A 13905-nucleotide genomic window follows, 5' to 3' on the forward strand; every position below is an offset into this window, starting at 1 on the left:
CTTTTATTTAAAAGTGTCTTGCAACTGCAGTTTGATTTCTCAAATTTCCCCACACCTTGTCTTTGGAGAGACAGAGGCCAGAATTTGTACCTTCACTTAATTCGGAGAGTGGTGGGGAACTGTCATGCTAGCTAGCTGGTTCGCTGACTATGCTAGTTCACTGACAGAGCGTCCCAGGAGAAGGAACCAGATTTAAAAGGAAAGAAACGAATTTATTTTTGGATATAATCGTGTTTTAGGTATCTGTGGCATTTCCAATTGGAGATTTTCACAAGGCCTATAGATATGCCTGTCTATAACCCAGGAGAACTGACTTAGAAGTCCCTTGTTACCTTGTAGAGGGACAGATAGTAGCCTAAAGGACAAACAAATCAGGAATTGGCCCCAGGAGATTGAGAATGTGCTTTCAAATAAGTAGGAGTAAATCAGTGGTGTCATGGAAAGCAAGACAATGTTTGAAAGAGATAAAGTACCAAATATTGCAGAAAAGCCAAATACTGTGTCCCAAAATCTATTTTGAAAAAAAATACTATTTTTTGTATATTCTTTGTATTCTAGCTTAAATAAATCAGTTCATTCATTTATCCATCAAACTTTAAAAAAAATTATATTGGAAAATATGCTGGAAATTTAAATTATTCATGCATGTCTTGAGTCTGTCTTTCCTGTTTGTACATAAATATGTTTGAAAGGGACCCTAGCATACAGAACATTTGTTTTTGACAATGTGTATGTAGGAGATGGGAACTTTCTTTACCTTCCCCACAACTGTAAACAGTCTCCTTCTATGTATTTTCTCATGTTTTTAAAATCATGTATTAGTATGTATATCAGATCACATTCCACTTTTTTGCTTTTCTAACACGTGGTAGAAATTCCATTAGGTCACTTACATCTGTAAAACATTTTTAATTGCTGAATTATATTCTGATATGAATGTATTAAAGTTAATGTAACAATTGGCGGGCATTGACTCTTTCACTTTGTTCCCACAGGTTTGCAGTAAATATCCTGGTCTGGTCTTTAGGTTCTGATACTTTTATTTCTGTGGTAGAGATTTCCACTTGTGAGGTTATTATACGAAGGATGCATACATCTTAAATTCTAATGGATTTTTCCATTTAGATGTACAAAAAGGCTATAGTGGTTCACATTTTATAATTATGAGAATGTCTCTTTTCTACTTACATCAAGATCAATTGATTGAGTGAGTGGAATGAGATGGGTGAAGACTGATTTCTCCTAATTTTGATCTCCCTGACCACTCTTGAAACATAACTCCCCCCACCCCCATGGCAGATATTTACTGATCACATCACCTGAGGTAACCAAAATATAATCCAGTAATTACCTGAAAGTAGCAATCTTAGCACTTTCAAGGAATGGCTCTGAGGAGGCTGTGTCTCAGAATTCCTGAACACTACCACAGCATATGTTTTACCACATGGGGTACAGCTAAGATATAACTGAAAAGCTTAACTGACCCCTTTAGATCCTTAATGATTCCATGTATATAGTTAAAGCCATTTTTAAAGCTATTTTTTTCTGTTATTGAGTTCATATGTCTTAAATATTAATATTTTAAATATTCATATTAAGAAGTACCTATTGCCATGTTAAATATTAATAGCTATGTTAATAAAATTTTTAATTTTTACTCACTTCATGAGTGACTAAAATACTTAATGCTCTCCCATTTTCTTTTCCCCGAATTTGGGCCATAACCTGTTAATTATGAAATCTCAGAAGTTCAGACAACTTGAAAGGAGTAGAGAAAATAGAATAATTTATAATTAAAGTGCATCTTATACAGTTAAATATTTTTGCATTTTGTATATGTGCATTAGTATGTACTAGGTGGTTGATTATAAATATTTACATAACTAGGTCACAGTCAAAAAGTTTGAGAAACATTCATACAGCAAGAAAAAAAGAAAAGTTTTATTAAACTGCAACTCCTGGGTTCTTAGTTTTGACCCTCACTGGCTGACTTCATCTTGCTCACCAATCTAGTAGAATGTGTTTCATATGATACCTTAGTACAGTAGCAAATAATCTGAGTCTCCCAAATTTTGGGTCAAGTAAGTTAATTTTATGAATGGCCAAACTTTTCAGATAATATGTCCGTGAATGTAATGTGAGATTGACAGAGATCAATCCAGAAGAGCACAGAAGTGCAGTGCCTAATGCAGACAAGAGCTGTAAAGGATAGAGACTGTATGGGCAGCATCCCAGAGCAAGTGGTGATAGCAACGTGGAGCCATTTGCAGCTATTAGGTGATAGCAAAGTGGAGCCATTTGTAGCTATTAGTAATGAAAAAATGGAGGTATTCTGCTCTAGAAATGTGAATAGATGCATAAAGGCATAGAGATGTGTAGAATAATAGTGGATTCTGGCAATAACTAATATTTGGTTATAGCTTAGTTTTGGTTACTGAACCAGGCTATGCATTATACCTAATCATTGCAAGAAGAGTTTTGCAAAAGAGAGGTGATTCACCGGGCAGCCAAGGAAGTAAAGCATCTCCCTAGGATAAGGAGATAAAGAAGCAGAGTAGTCTGAGGTTTGGGGAAACTTATTAGAGGTAGGGTATAGTGAAATAATCAGTGGTCTATGTATGCTTAATCAAGATCATGGCTCTTCATAGGATACATGTTCAAAAAATGGCGGAGTTGGAATGCTCTCAGGGTAGAGTTTTGGCCCTCTAATGTCAAAAGTTGACCTCTTAGATACTTGTATAGGTCCAAGGGAAGGATGGGTGGTTTCAACCCATTGGAGCTGCGTCCAAGTTTTGAAAAACAACTTAGGTAACTATTACCATTGTGAGCCTGGTCAGTTATCTATAGAGAGCTAATGGGAATATATTGCTTAGCAGTGTGACCTCCAAATTGGTGATAAAAGCAAGTGAAGCTAGAGAGTTTTATGCAGGCTTTCTCTTAATTTCAATGGTAACAAAAGGATTAGAAAGTTGGGCAGGGGACAGAGGTGATCTGCTTTGCTATGCTAAAGTACTTGAATTTTTTTTTTTAACCTATGACAAATGAAAATAGCTCTGGCATTATTATAAGCAGTGGACAGTTCTGTTTCATGATGTTCTACAAAGATTACCCGTGAATTCTTAAATCCTCTGTGACTGTAATAACAGTAGTGCTAATTTAACTTTCTATGTATTTATGATTTTTGTGAATAAGAAAAAACAGTAACAAGTTGCTGTTTTGAAATTATTGCTAGGATATTAGTAGGGTTTTTCTCTTAATTTTTATTTTCTGTACACTTGCTTAATGCTTAAACTTTCTGTTTTTAACCAAGCCAATATGCACTTATTGATTTGAATTGTCTGCCAGAGAAGAATGATCAATGATATTTGATGGCTTAGCTTTTGTTTTTGATTTTACTGTAAATACTATAAACATATTTCTGCCTTTTGTCTGAAGTATATTCTTTTTTTTTTTTTTAATCTTTGATGGATTCTGGAAGTTATTACATTCTGTAATTATCACAGTACCCTTTGGTCTACAATAAAGGCTTAGTAACTTTTTTTTGATAAATGTCTAAAAAATGTTTTGAAAAACAAATTTTAAAATTGACTTTCATTTTTATCAAATGCAGTTGTATAAAATGCAACTCTGTAAATTACTTATGACCTCCCCCCCCAATAATTGTTGAAAAAAAATCTATATGTATTTGATCCTAGTTTATTAGCAATGGAAAAGAAAACCCCTTGGGTGGGATAAGTTGCTCATTTTGGGATCCCATCTTGTCTTCATAATGATAGAATTTAATGTGATCCTCATTGTTTTAATTATTAAAATACCTCAACACTAAAATTTTCCTTAGGTAGCAATTTATAAATTTTTTATTTAAAGAAAACTTGATAACATATGTTATTATCATCTCCATTTCTCTTTCCCTTGTAAAACAAGATAAGTAAACTTCCTTTTATTGTGCTTCATTATTGTAATTAAGATGATGAAGTAATTATTTAGAAGCTTAAAACAACAGACATTTGTCATCCCACGGTTTCTGGGCATGCAGAGCTCCAAGTCTACCTTACTTACTCTTTGTGTCAAGGGTCTCTCATAAGACTGAAGTCATCTGTTTGCTGTAGCTACAGTCATCTCAAGTCTCCACTGAGGGAGAATCCACTTTTGAGTTCTTACTGTAGTCATTATCAGGATTTGAATTCCTGCAAAGTTTGGTCCTGGTTCTTTGCCAGCTGTTGGTCAGAGTTCTCCCCCAATTCTTGCCCACATGGTCTCTGTAGCACAGCTTGCCACATTTGGCTCCATCAGGTTGGTCAAGAGAGGTGAGCAAGCGAAAACTGTCTTTTTCTAACCTAACCTCAGAAGTGACATCCATGTTCTTAATTGATTCCACTCGTCTGAATCAATGTAGGAGGTCCACCCTGCTCTTGAGAGAGAAGGCCATTACACAAGACATCAACGTCAGCAGAATCAACATCAGCAGATCATGGGGAGCTGTCTTGAAAGTTGCCCATGGCAGCAGAAGACCCACATATACCTCTTTTGTTGATGTCTGAGCGTCTTATGTATTTGCAGTTTTACCCTGAAGTAGTTTTGTAAAACTCTTGAAAGTAAAAATATAATACCCATGTATCACCACTACAATTCCTAGTACAGTGTCTTAAAAGTAGCTCAAAAGATGTTCATTGTTTCTTAAATACCTGGCCTGGGTGCCGTAGTAAACCTGTAGTCCCCGCACTTGAGAAGCTGAGGTAGGTCACTTGAGCCCAAGAGTTCAAGGCCAGCCTGGGAAACATAATGAGACCCTTTCTCAAAAAACAATGTGAATATTTCTTATGTATGGGCATATATGTGTATATATGTAAATACTTGCTATATTATTCTTTTTTTTCAAGTAGGGTTGAGACATCTTTATTATGTTTTATGTTTTTTTCTGGCAATAGTCGTATTTTAACATAACTCAGTTCTGCCCTACAGTTATTTCTCTTAAAATGTAGCACAGAGCCTGGCCCTTGGTAGTTGCTCAAATTTGTTAAGTGAACTTATAAAATAGTTTATTTTTTAGAGTTTTATTATGAAAAATTTCAAGCATATACAAAATATAATGAGCCCATGTATCTGTGAATTTCTACAGTTATTAAGATTTTCCCAGTCTTATTTCACCTCTATGTGCATCTTTCCCCAACACTACCTCCTGGAGGCACTTATGTAAATGTCAAACATTGTGTTATTTTACTTGTACTTGAATATTCATCTCTACTGGATAAAGATTTTTAAAAACATAACTTCCATGCTACTACCATATCTTAACATAACGAGTGGTAATTTCTTTTTTTTTTTTAAAGAGAGAGAGAGAATTTTTTTTTTTAGTTTTCGGCAGACACAACATTTTTGTTTGTATGTGGTGCTGAGAATCGAACCCGGGCCGCACGCATGCCAGGCGAGCGCGCCACCGCTTGAGCCACATCCCCAGCCCAAGTGGTAATTTCTTAATGTCATCCCTTATCCATTCCATGTTCAAATTTTCCTGATTGTCCCAATAAGAACTTTTTATAGTTAAATTGTTTTAATCATTATTCAGAGTCCGCTTATGTTATTTAATCTGTAAGTATGTTAAGTCACTTAATTTACAGTAGTTTGGGAATGAATATAAATGGTGAATTTTTTTCAGCAATGTAGTGGATTTCCTAGTTTGTTTAACCTAGCATCCATTTCCCTTTCATAATAGCACCTTAGTTTCCTCAGGAAAAATTAGATCTTTCCCATTAAATGTAATACAGAACTACAATCTGAGGCGCCTAACCCAAGGTAGTCGCATTAGATGCTCCCTCCCTTGAGATCTTGGGTATAGCAACAAGATAGTTTGACTCTCATTTTATCTTAATAGCCACATTTTATTAAAGAGAACTTGTGGTAAAGATCACTGGAATTCCTGCTTTGCGGCTGCCAGAGAGATTCCATAGGCCCTGCCTGTTTTCAAGCATTGTTCTGTGGGCTCCTAAATAGCCTTTTAAGAAAAGTCCCTTCCGCTTAGGTAAACCAAAGTCTGTTTCATTTGCTTTCATCCAGGGACCTAATTTATACAAGTAACTCGTAACACTCTCTTGGAGACCATAGAGTCTTCCTATTCACATTTTCCCTTATCTGACTTTAGGCTTTACCTTTTTAAAATTTCTTCAAAGTTTGTTGTTTTTTGTTTGTTTGTTGTTGTTGTTGTTGTTTTTTTGCCTTTCTATTCAAATTAGCAGCACATTCTTCTTTGTTCCATTTTATCCAATTAAACCGAAAGGAAACTCCTTAATACTGCTGTAATACCATTGAAGTAGTGTTAAGCTGGCATCTGGCCAAACTTGGGACATCACTGCTGTCAAGATGTGTCTGCATCCTTGGCAGCCTGCTTTATTGAAATTATAGTTGTCTGACCCACTGATTATTTTTAAAAAGAAACAAATCTGTCAGGTCGTATCTGTACTATTCCACCCTCAAAAGTCTGATGAAAATTCTCTTATCATAGCTTTTTAGCTGGAAATGGAATATAGAAAATTTTGTTGGGAATTATTCAGTTGGAAAGTAAATTTTCTCCAGGAATTCTTGGTATGTTTGGCTAAACATCTTGTTTCTTCACTCTCTCTGTTTCTTATTTAATGGATTGTACCAATGAATAATGAGCTCCTTTAAATGTAAATATTTTTGTATGACTTCCTTGCTGGAATAATTCATAACATTTAATAAATATATTCAGTAGCCTGGTACTAATGCTGTGATAATTTTGTAAATTTAACAAATATATGAATTTCCAGGATATCATATTCTTTTTAATTAATTTTTTATTTATATATGACAGCAGAATGCATTACAATTCTTATTATACATATAGAGCACAATTTTTCATATCTCTGGTTGTATACAAAGTATATTCGCACAAATTTGTGTTTTCATACATGTACTTTGGTTAATAATGTCCATCACATTCCACCATCATTAGGATGTCATATTCTTAAGCAGTGTGTATGTCTTTGAAAAAGATCCTAAAGAGCTTTTATGAAAAATAGTAAGTAAGGTCAATTTTAAAGCCCTTTCTAAATGAATGATAAAAATCCTTGTGAATATATTTCCACCTTACTTATGTTAAAAGTAGAGAAGCTACCATGTAGTGTTACAAACTCCAGAGAACAGAGATAGATGTAAACTTTTAAATCAAGTGAAGAAACAAATCTTCAAGTCAGTGATCATCTGTTTTGCTTGAGGAGATGCTAAAATGTAGGAACCAAAGAAGAGAAAATGGAGAGATAGAGAAAGAAAATACAAAGGCATATTTGTTTAATAAAATAAAATAGAAGAATTACAGTACTCTCCAACCCCCATCCACAGTTTTGTTTTTTCTCTAGTTGCCTTTGTTCATGTTCAACTGTAGTCCAAATATTTGTCTTAACTCTCTCAAGAGAGACCGTGTTCACTTAACTTTTATTACAGCATATGGTTTTATAATTGTTCTATTTTGTTATTAGTTGTTGTAATCTCTTACTGTGCCTAATTTATAAATTAAACTTTATCAAAAGTATGTAAATACATGAAATAAAGTGTATATAGGGATCTGTTCTACCCATGATTTCAGGCTTGCACTTTGAAGTCTTGGAATATATCCTCTAACAACTGTGTTTTACCACAGCTATGCTCACTGTGAAAGATACCATTAAAAGGATTTTAGAAGGGAAAAGACAAGAAGATATGATTAAAAGAAAATCTTGAGGCTTGAGTTTTGAAGATAGTGATACAAAAAACAAAAATTCACAGTGGCTGCTGTAAGCAGAATTGACACTGCAGAAAGGAGTAAGAATTCTACTGTCCCAAGTGCAGAATCAAGGGACAATAAATCAGAGAGAAACTGATATGAATGGAGAACACAACAGTGGATCATTGCCATGGGTGGAGAGTAATTTGGTGAGAAGTCAGTGGTATTGTTTTCTTTCCAGAGTTGAGAGTAAAAGTACCTTTAAATGTTTTACTCAGAGATACACTAGCAAAACAGAGCAGGCTGTATCTTATTCAGATTGCTAGATAAAAGAGATTAAAAACAAAAGGCAAACCCAGATCCTTCCATATAGTGAAAGAAAGAAAATAGGGAAAAAGTATGAAAAATATAAAGGTAAGATGACTGAATAGCTAAACCCACATATTTTCATCTATTAAAGATTTAGATTGTCAAACAGAACCTAAATTTTAAATGAAAAGCATGGGCAATGTTATCTCAGGGACATGTAAGTAGGTAGTGGAAAGGATTACAGTTTTATGATACAACAGAATTTAATTCAAGGTAAAAATGATTTCATGGGAGTGGAAAAACTTTGTAATGCTTAACTGTACAATCTGCCCTAAGATGTAACTCTCGGAACTGAATAGTGTATTGAATGTACTATTGAGACATACAGAAAAAATCTACAGGAAAGGAAAAGATAACTGACAAAATATTGTATGGTTCTAGATTCCTTTTTCTTGCTACACTTTAAACCACTGTATCATTGCTCTTTGAATATGAAATATTCAGTCCATTAAATCTATCACCTTTTGCTCTCAGTGGACCATCTCATCTCCTACTTCTCAAAGAAAATAGTGGCCACATAAGACAAGTAACTTTACTTTTCTGATTCCTTCCCTCATATGTAAATGATTTTGTTCATGTAATAGAAGAGACAATTCTCATTCTAATACCAATGCCTGCCATCTTCCCACCGCTAATGGTGTCTGCTTCGTGTCTCCTTCGGGTTTTAACATAACCTGTACCTGTATCTCAGATCTTTCCCGTGTGCCCATGCTCAGAGCCATCTGCCCTTTGGGATATCCACCAGATATCTCAAACAACATTCCTAAAATTGAACTCCTCACTTTCCTCCTGATCTTGCTGTTCTTCTACAATCCTTTACTTCAGTGACAGAGCCGTGTTCACTGGGAGGCTCATTTCTCCTAAGGTCTATGGGTGGTGATGGCTGGGGATTGTGATGGTAACCTAAAACAGTGTCTTAAGGAATTTGTTTGAATTGTGGGTTCACTTGTTTTATGAGTGGATTGTTTTAGCCTTGGGCAAAAATATTTTGTCGTATTATTTATAAAACCAGCAGCATAATCATAGTTTGTCAATGAAACATTTGGGAGAATTACCTCTAGTGTATGGCTGTTATTTTTTTGGACCCAGTTTATATCTTTGACAGATTCTTGGGTCAACAAAGCATTTTCTCTTCGCTGTGAATATGAGAAGCAGCATCCTCTTGCTCACAGAAGACATGGAATCATAACAAAAACAAATACCAGAAAACCCCTGTACTCCTGTAAATACATGAGATGATTAAACTACTAAAGTAAGGAGTTGATGGCAGTGGGGATCAGAGGTATAAAAACAAGACCTGTCTGTAAAAGAGTAGGCTGACTATAGGAGCCCCCTTATCCACAGGGGATGCATTGCAGATCCCCAGTGGATTACTGAGACCAAAGATAGTACTGAAATCTGTACTGTTTTTTCCTATAACATGTATATTTCAGAGAAAGTTTAATAAATAAATTAGGTACAGAAAGCAATTAGCGATAATAAATAATAAAATAGAATAATTATAATAATATACTATAATAAAAGTATAAATATAATATCAGTGTGGTCTCAAAATATCTTTTTGTACTGTATTGTCTTTCAACTGCTAGGATAACAAATCAAGGAAAGCAAAACCATGCCATGGGTATAGGAAGCCACCATATACACAAGCAAGTTGTGGTCTTGTTTTTATTCATTGATAATAACAGTGTATCTTTATATAGCACTGTAAAAATTATAATTCTTGATCAATTACATATTGAAAAGGGAGAATTCCTCTGTGCTCTCCAGAGGGAAAATAAAGTTTTGTGCAATTTGAAATCTCTCTTTTTGACCCATGAAAGAATAGAAAGATCCTTTTTTAAAAAACTCTTTTGAAGCATTTAAAAACATAAGTTTACCATTAATTGGATGTCATAATATTTTTCCTGTATTTTTTTCTTATATTTCCTGTTATAACTATAGTGACATTACTGCTGTAGAGTCATCTGACTTTAGTATTCTCAGAGGAAGGGGAAAGCTATGGGAAGGATGGATGTTTATGATAAATAAGGATATGTAGCATACCACTTAAGTATTTTAAATGTTCTGAAATGCTAGTAGTTTAATCTGCTTCACAGATAAGCTTTTGAGCAAGATCGGTTTTTACCATCTTACTTGTTTGCTTGCTTTGTCATATTGGGGATTGAACCTGGGGCCTCCTGCATGTGAGGCAAATGCTGTAGCTCTGTATTCCAGAGCTGTATTCCCCAGTCCTCCTTTCTTAAGGAGCCCTCTTACTTGTTTCTGGACTCCTTGCCAGCTGAGTATGATAGTTTTAAAAAAGTCAACTGTTTAGATATCCTCTTTTATTTAGAGATGCTGGCCTGTTGGATCAGTTTAATTTAAAATATTTTTTCTTTCCATTTACATTTTCTGTTAGATATTAAGGTTAATACATACCACAGTTGTAACGACAAAGAAAAGTGTTCCAGCCTCAAGACGTGAAACATACACAGAGGACTTTATTAAAAAGCAGATTGAAGAGTTCAACATAGGAAAGAGACACTTGGCCAACATGATGGGAGAAGATCCAGAAACTTTTACCCAAGAGGATATTGACGTAAGTACAGTTAACTCAGTTGGAAAAGTAATTGCTGTAGAGTTTTAGACATTTACAGCACTTTTCTTCAGCATGAGCCCCTTAGCTCTCTGTAAATTTTAATCAAACTGTCAGAGTAAGGAAAAATGTCACTGTACCTTGCAAGTTGGAACCATGATTTCAAAGAGAGATGCCACTGTGTACTTGAAGCATCACAAAGTATAGTGTATTTTAGATTTTAACCAGAAATGGATACTTTTCCTGATTCAAGGTCAGAGGACCTGGACTTCTATGGATGCTTATATACCATTTGAAAATGTTTTCAAATGGTACTCTTAGGCTCTGCTTTCTGACAAAAATGATAAAATAGATGGTAATATTTTTAAAATGAAAGCATGTTGCAGGTGTTTTGACAATTAAGGTCAGAATTCAGTTCCTTCTGTGCTCTTGAATTACTATATTCCTGATAAAAATAGTAATAGTTAATAATACTTTTGTGTTAGAAATTCCAAAGTAACTAGCTGAGGAATTTAAATTTAACAGCTTTAAGATTGTGCTGATTTTTAAAAAGTAACATCTGACATCTCCTAATGTTTTGTATTTAACTGAAAATGACATCTTCATATAGATGTCACATTTTTATATGCTTTTTAAATATAGTAATGTTTTGCTGAATGACCAATGTATGTTTTGAGAAATGCTTCCTTAAGTGGTTTTGTGGTTTTGTGAACATCATAGAATGTACTTATATTAAGAGGATAACTATGTCACTAGCCCATGTAATCTTATGTGATCATCACGACTGAAACAGTTATTAGGTGACATGATTGTATATAGTTGTCCTTTGTTATCCTGGGGGCTTAGCTCCAGGATATCCATGGATACCAAAGTCTATGAATGATCAGCTGTCATATTAAGTGGTGTAATATTTTCATAAGACCTGCATATATTTTCCAGTATATTTTAAATCTTCTCTAGATTACCTATATAATATCTAGTACAATATAAATGCTATGTAAGTAATTGTCATACTGCATTATTTAGGGAATAATGGCAAGAAAAAGTCTGCATATGTTTAGTATAGGTGCAGTTTCTCTTTTTTTAAATATTTTCAATCTGTGGTTATTGAATCCACGAATGGAGAGTACACAGACATAATTATCATTTTTAATGAATTAGTTTAATTCCCATTTTTAAGTATACATTTTCTGTTTGTAAATGGTTCTGAAGTATATTTTTAATGTCTCAGATCAACATTTTTATCTTAAAAACTTTCTATTGCCCTTTTAGGTCTTAGTGATTCAAGTTGTAGACCTTGTAACTGCTGTCCTCTTTATTAATCTTTTGATAATATGGATTATATTAATAAAACTATTTTTAATACACTTTAATTTTATCCTAGGTAGTATGGGTTAAGTATGGTTGCTTGCTGCATTTTTTTAAAAAAAGGAACCTGAGGCACAGAAAGACTTAGCATTCTGTGTAAATAAGTATGCAAAAATGGAGGAGCTGTAAGATTTTAAACTTTAAAGTTCTTTTTTCATATCTGCCTCATTTCATAGATCATGGTCACCTGAAAATATCCATAATTTTTAACTAAGATATCTGTATACTCAAAAAATTATTATTTTCAAGAGAATTAGAAGAAAAAACCCACAAAAATTAGGTATCTATGTAGTCAAAAAATATGAGTTTTTAAGAACTGAAGAAAAGGTCAAAAATAAGATTTTATTCTTCCCCATGTCCCCTTTTAAAAGACAGATTAGTGAGCAATTTGGCACAAATTGTCATACTGCAGTTTTTTTCTAAATAGGAACGTAATCTCTGCTTCCCTAGTTATTTGTCCTGAGATAACTAACATTTTTGCTGTTTCCTTTTTTGGGTGGTAGCGGCTGGGTTAAGACATAATTCATGAATCATTTAGGGTGTACGATTTACTGGTTTTTAATTTAGTCACAGAGTTGTACAGCCATGACTGTAATCAAACTTCTGAATATTTTCATTATCCCAAAATGAAACTTCCTACTCTTTAGTGTGCTGTACTTCTTCCCATCCCCCAACTCTAGGCAGCTATACTTTCTACATTTTGTCTGTATAGATTTGCCTATTCTGGCTATTTCTTATAAATAGAATCTATCCATCCATTTGTGGTCTTCTGTGACTGGCCTCTTTCCCAAAGCATGTTTTTAATATTTATCCATGGTGTAGCTTATATCAGTATTTATTAATTTTTGTTCCTGAGTAATTTTCTTTTTTTTTAAATTCACTTAAAAATTCCATTTTAATAGAGTAGGAGATAAGTAATAAATATCATACACTATTTTTAAAAAGTTTTACAATTGAAATATTTGAACAAATATAACTAAGTATATTTTAGATTCCACCTGTCTCAGTCTCCTGAGTCACTGGGATTATGGACATACTCTGCCATACCTGGCTACATATTCAATTTTCATGTCAGAAAATTTTAAAAAAGAAAAGTTGTTCTTGAGTAATTTTCTATTAAAAATTCAGTCATCAGCTGAGTGGCATATGGATTGTTTCTGTTTTAGCTGATTGTGAATAATGTTGCTATGAACATGAGTGCTATGAATATCAAGTTTTTAGGTAGGCATGTTTTTAGTTCTCTTTAGTATACACCTAAGAAACTATTGCTAATCCAAGGTCATGAAGATTTGCCCTTGGGTTCTTCTAAGAGTTTTACAGTTTTAGTTATTGCATTTAGGTTTTGATCCATTTTGAAGTAATTTTTGTATATAGTGTGAGGTAGGGGTCCAACTTTATTTTTTTACATGTGGATATTCAGTTGTCCCAGAATCATTTGTTGAAAAGACTTGTTTCCCCCATGGAATTCTTTTATCTCTGTGTGTCAGCTTTTTGTTTCTGTGAACAAAATAGCTGACAAGAACATCTTAGAGGAAAAGTTTATTTGGGGCTCACAGTTTCAGAGATTGAATTCATGGTCAGCCAACTCCATGGCTCTCAGCCTGTTGACGCAGAACAGCATGGCAAAGTGGGTGGTGGAGGAAGGCTGCTCAGTTTATTGTGCCAAGAAGTAGAGAGAGAAAGCAGGTGCCAGGGACAAAATATAAGCCCCAGTGACCTACTTCTTCCTGTAGTTATCAACCTAGTACAGTGTAGTTCTTTCAAATTATTAATCTGTCAAATGGATTAATCCACTAATTAGGTTACAGCTCTCATAATCTAATCATTTCACCTCTGAATATTCTTTCATCATCTCACACATGAACTTTCAGAG

The 13905-nt window shown here is 34.1% G+C and overlaps 1 protein-coding gene across 2 annotated transcripts in view; it reads left to right on the forward strand.

The window, feature by feature from the left end:
• Positions 1-13905, forward strand: part of Mrps9 (mitochondrial ribosomal protein S9) — a 57048-nt gene that overhangs the window by 544 nt on the left and 42599 nt on the right. For both annotated transcript variants that reach the window (XM_026411344.2, XM_026411343.2), the window contains exon 2: positions 10488-10667. In XM_026411344.2, coding sequence (XP_026267129.2) covers positions 10488-10667 — 180 coding nt within the window. The remainder of the gene's footprint in view (positions 1-10487; positions 10668-13905) is intronic.

The sequence above is a fragment of the Urocitellus parryii genome, chromosome 12 (genome assembly GCF_045843805.1).
Source record: "Urocitellus parryii isolate mUroPar1 chromosome 12, mUroPar1.hap1, whole genome shotgun sequence".
NCBI lineage: Eukaryota > Metazoa > Chordata > Mammalia > Rodentia > Sciuridae > Urocitellus > Urocitellus parryii.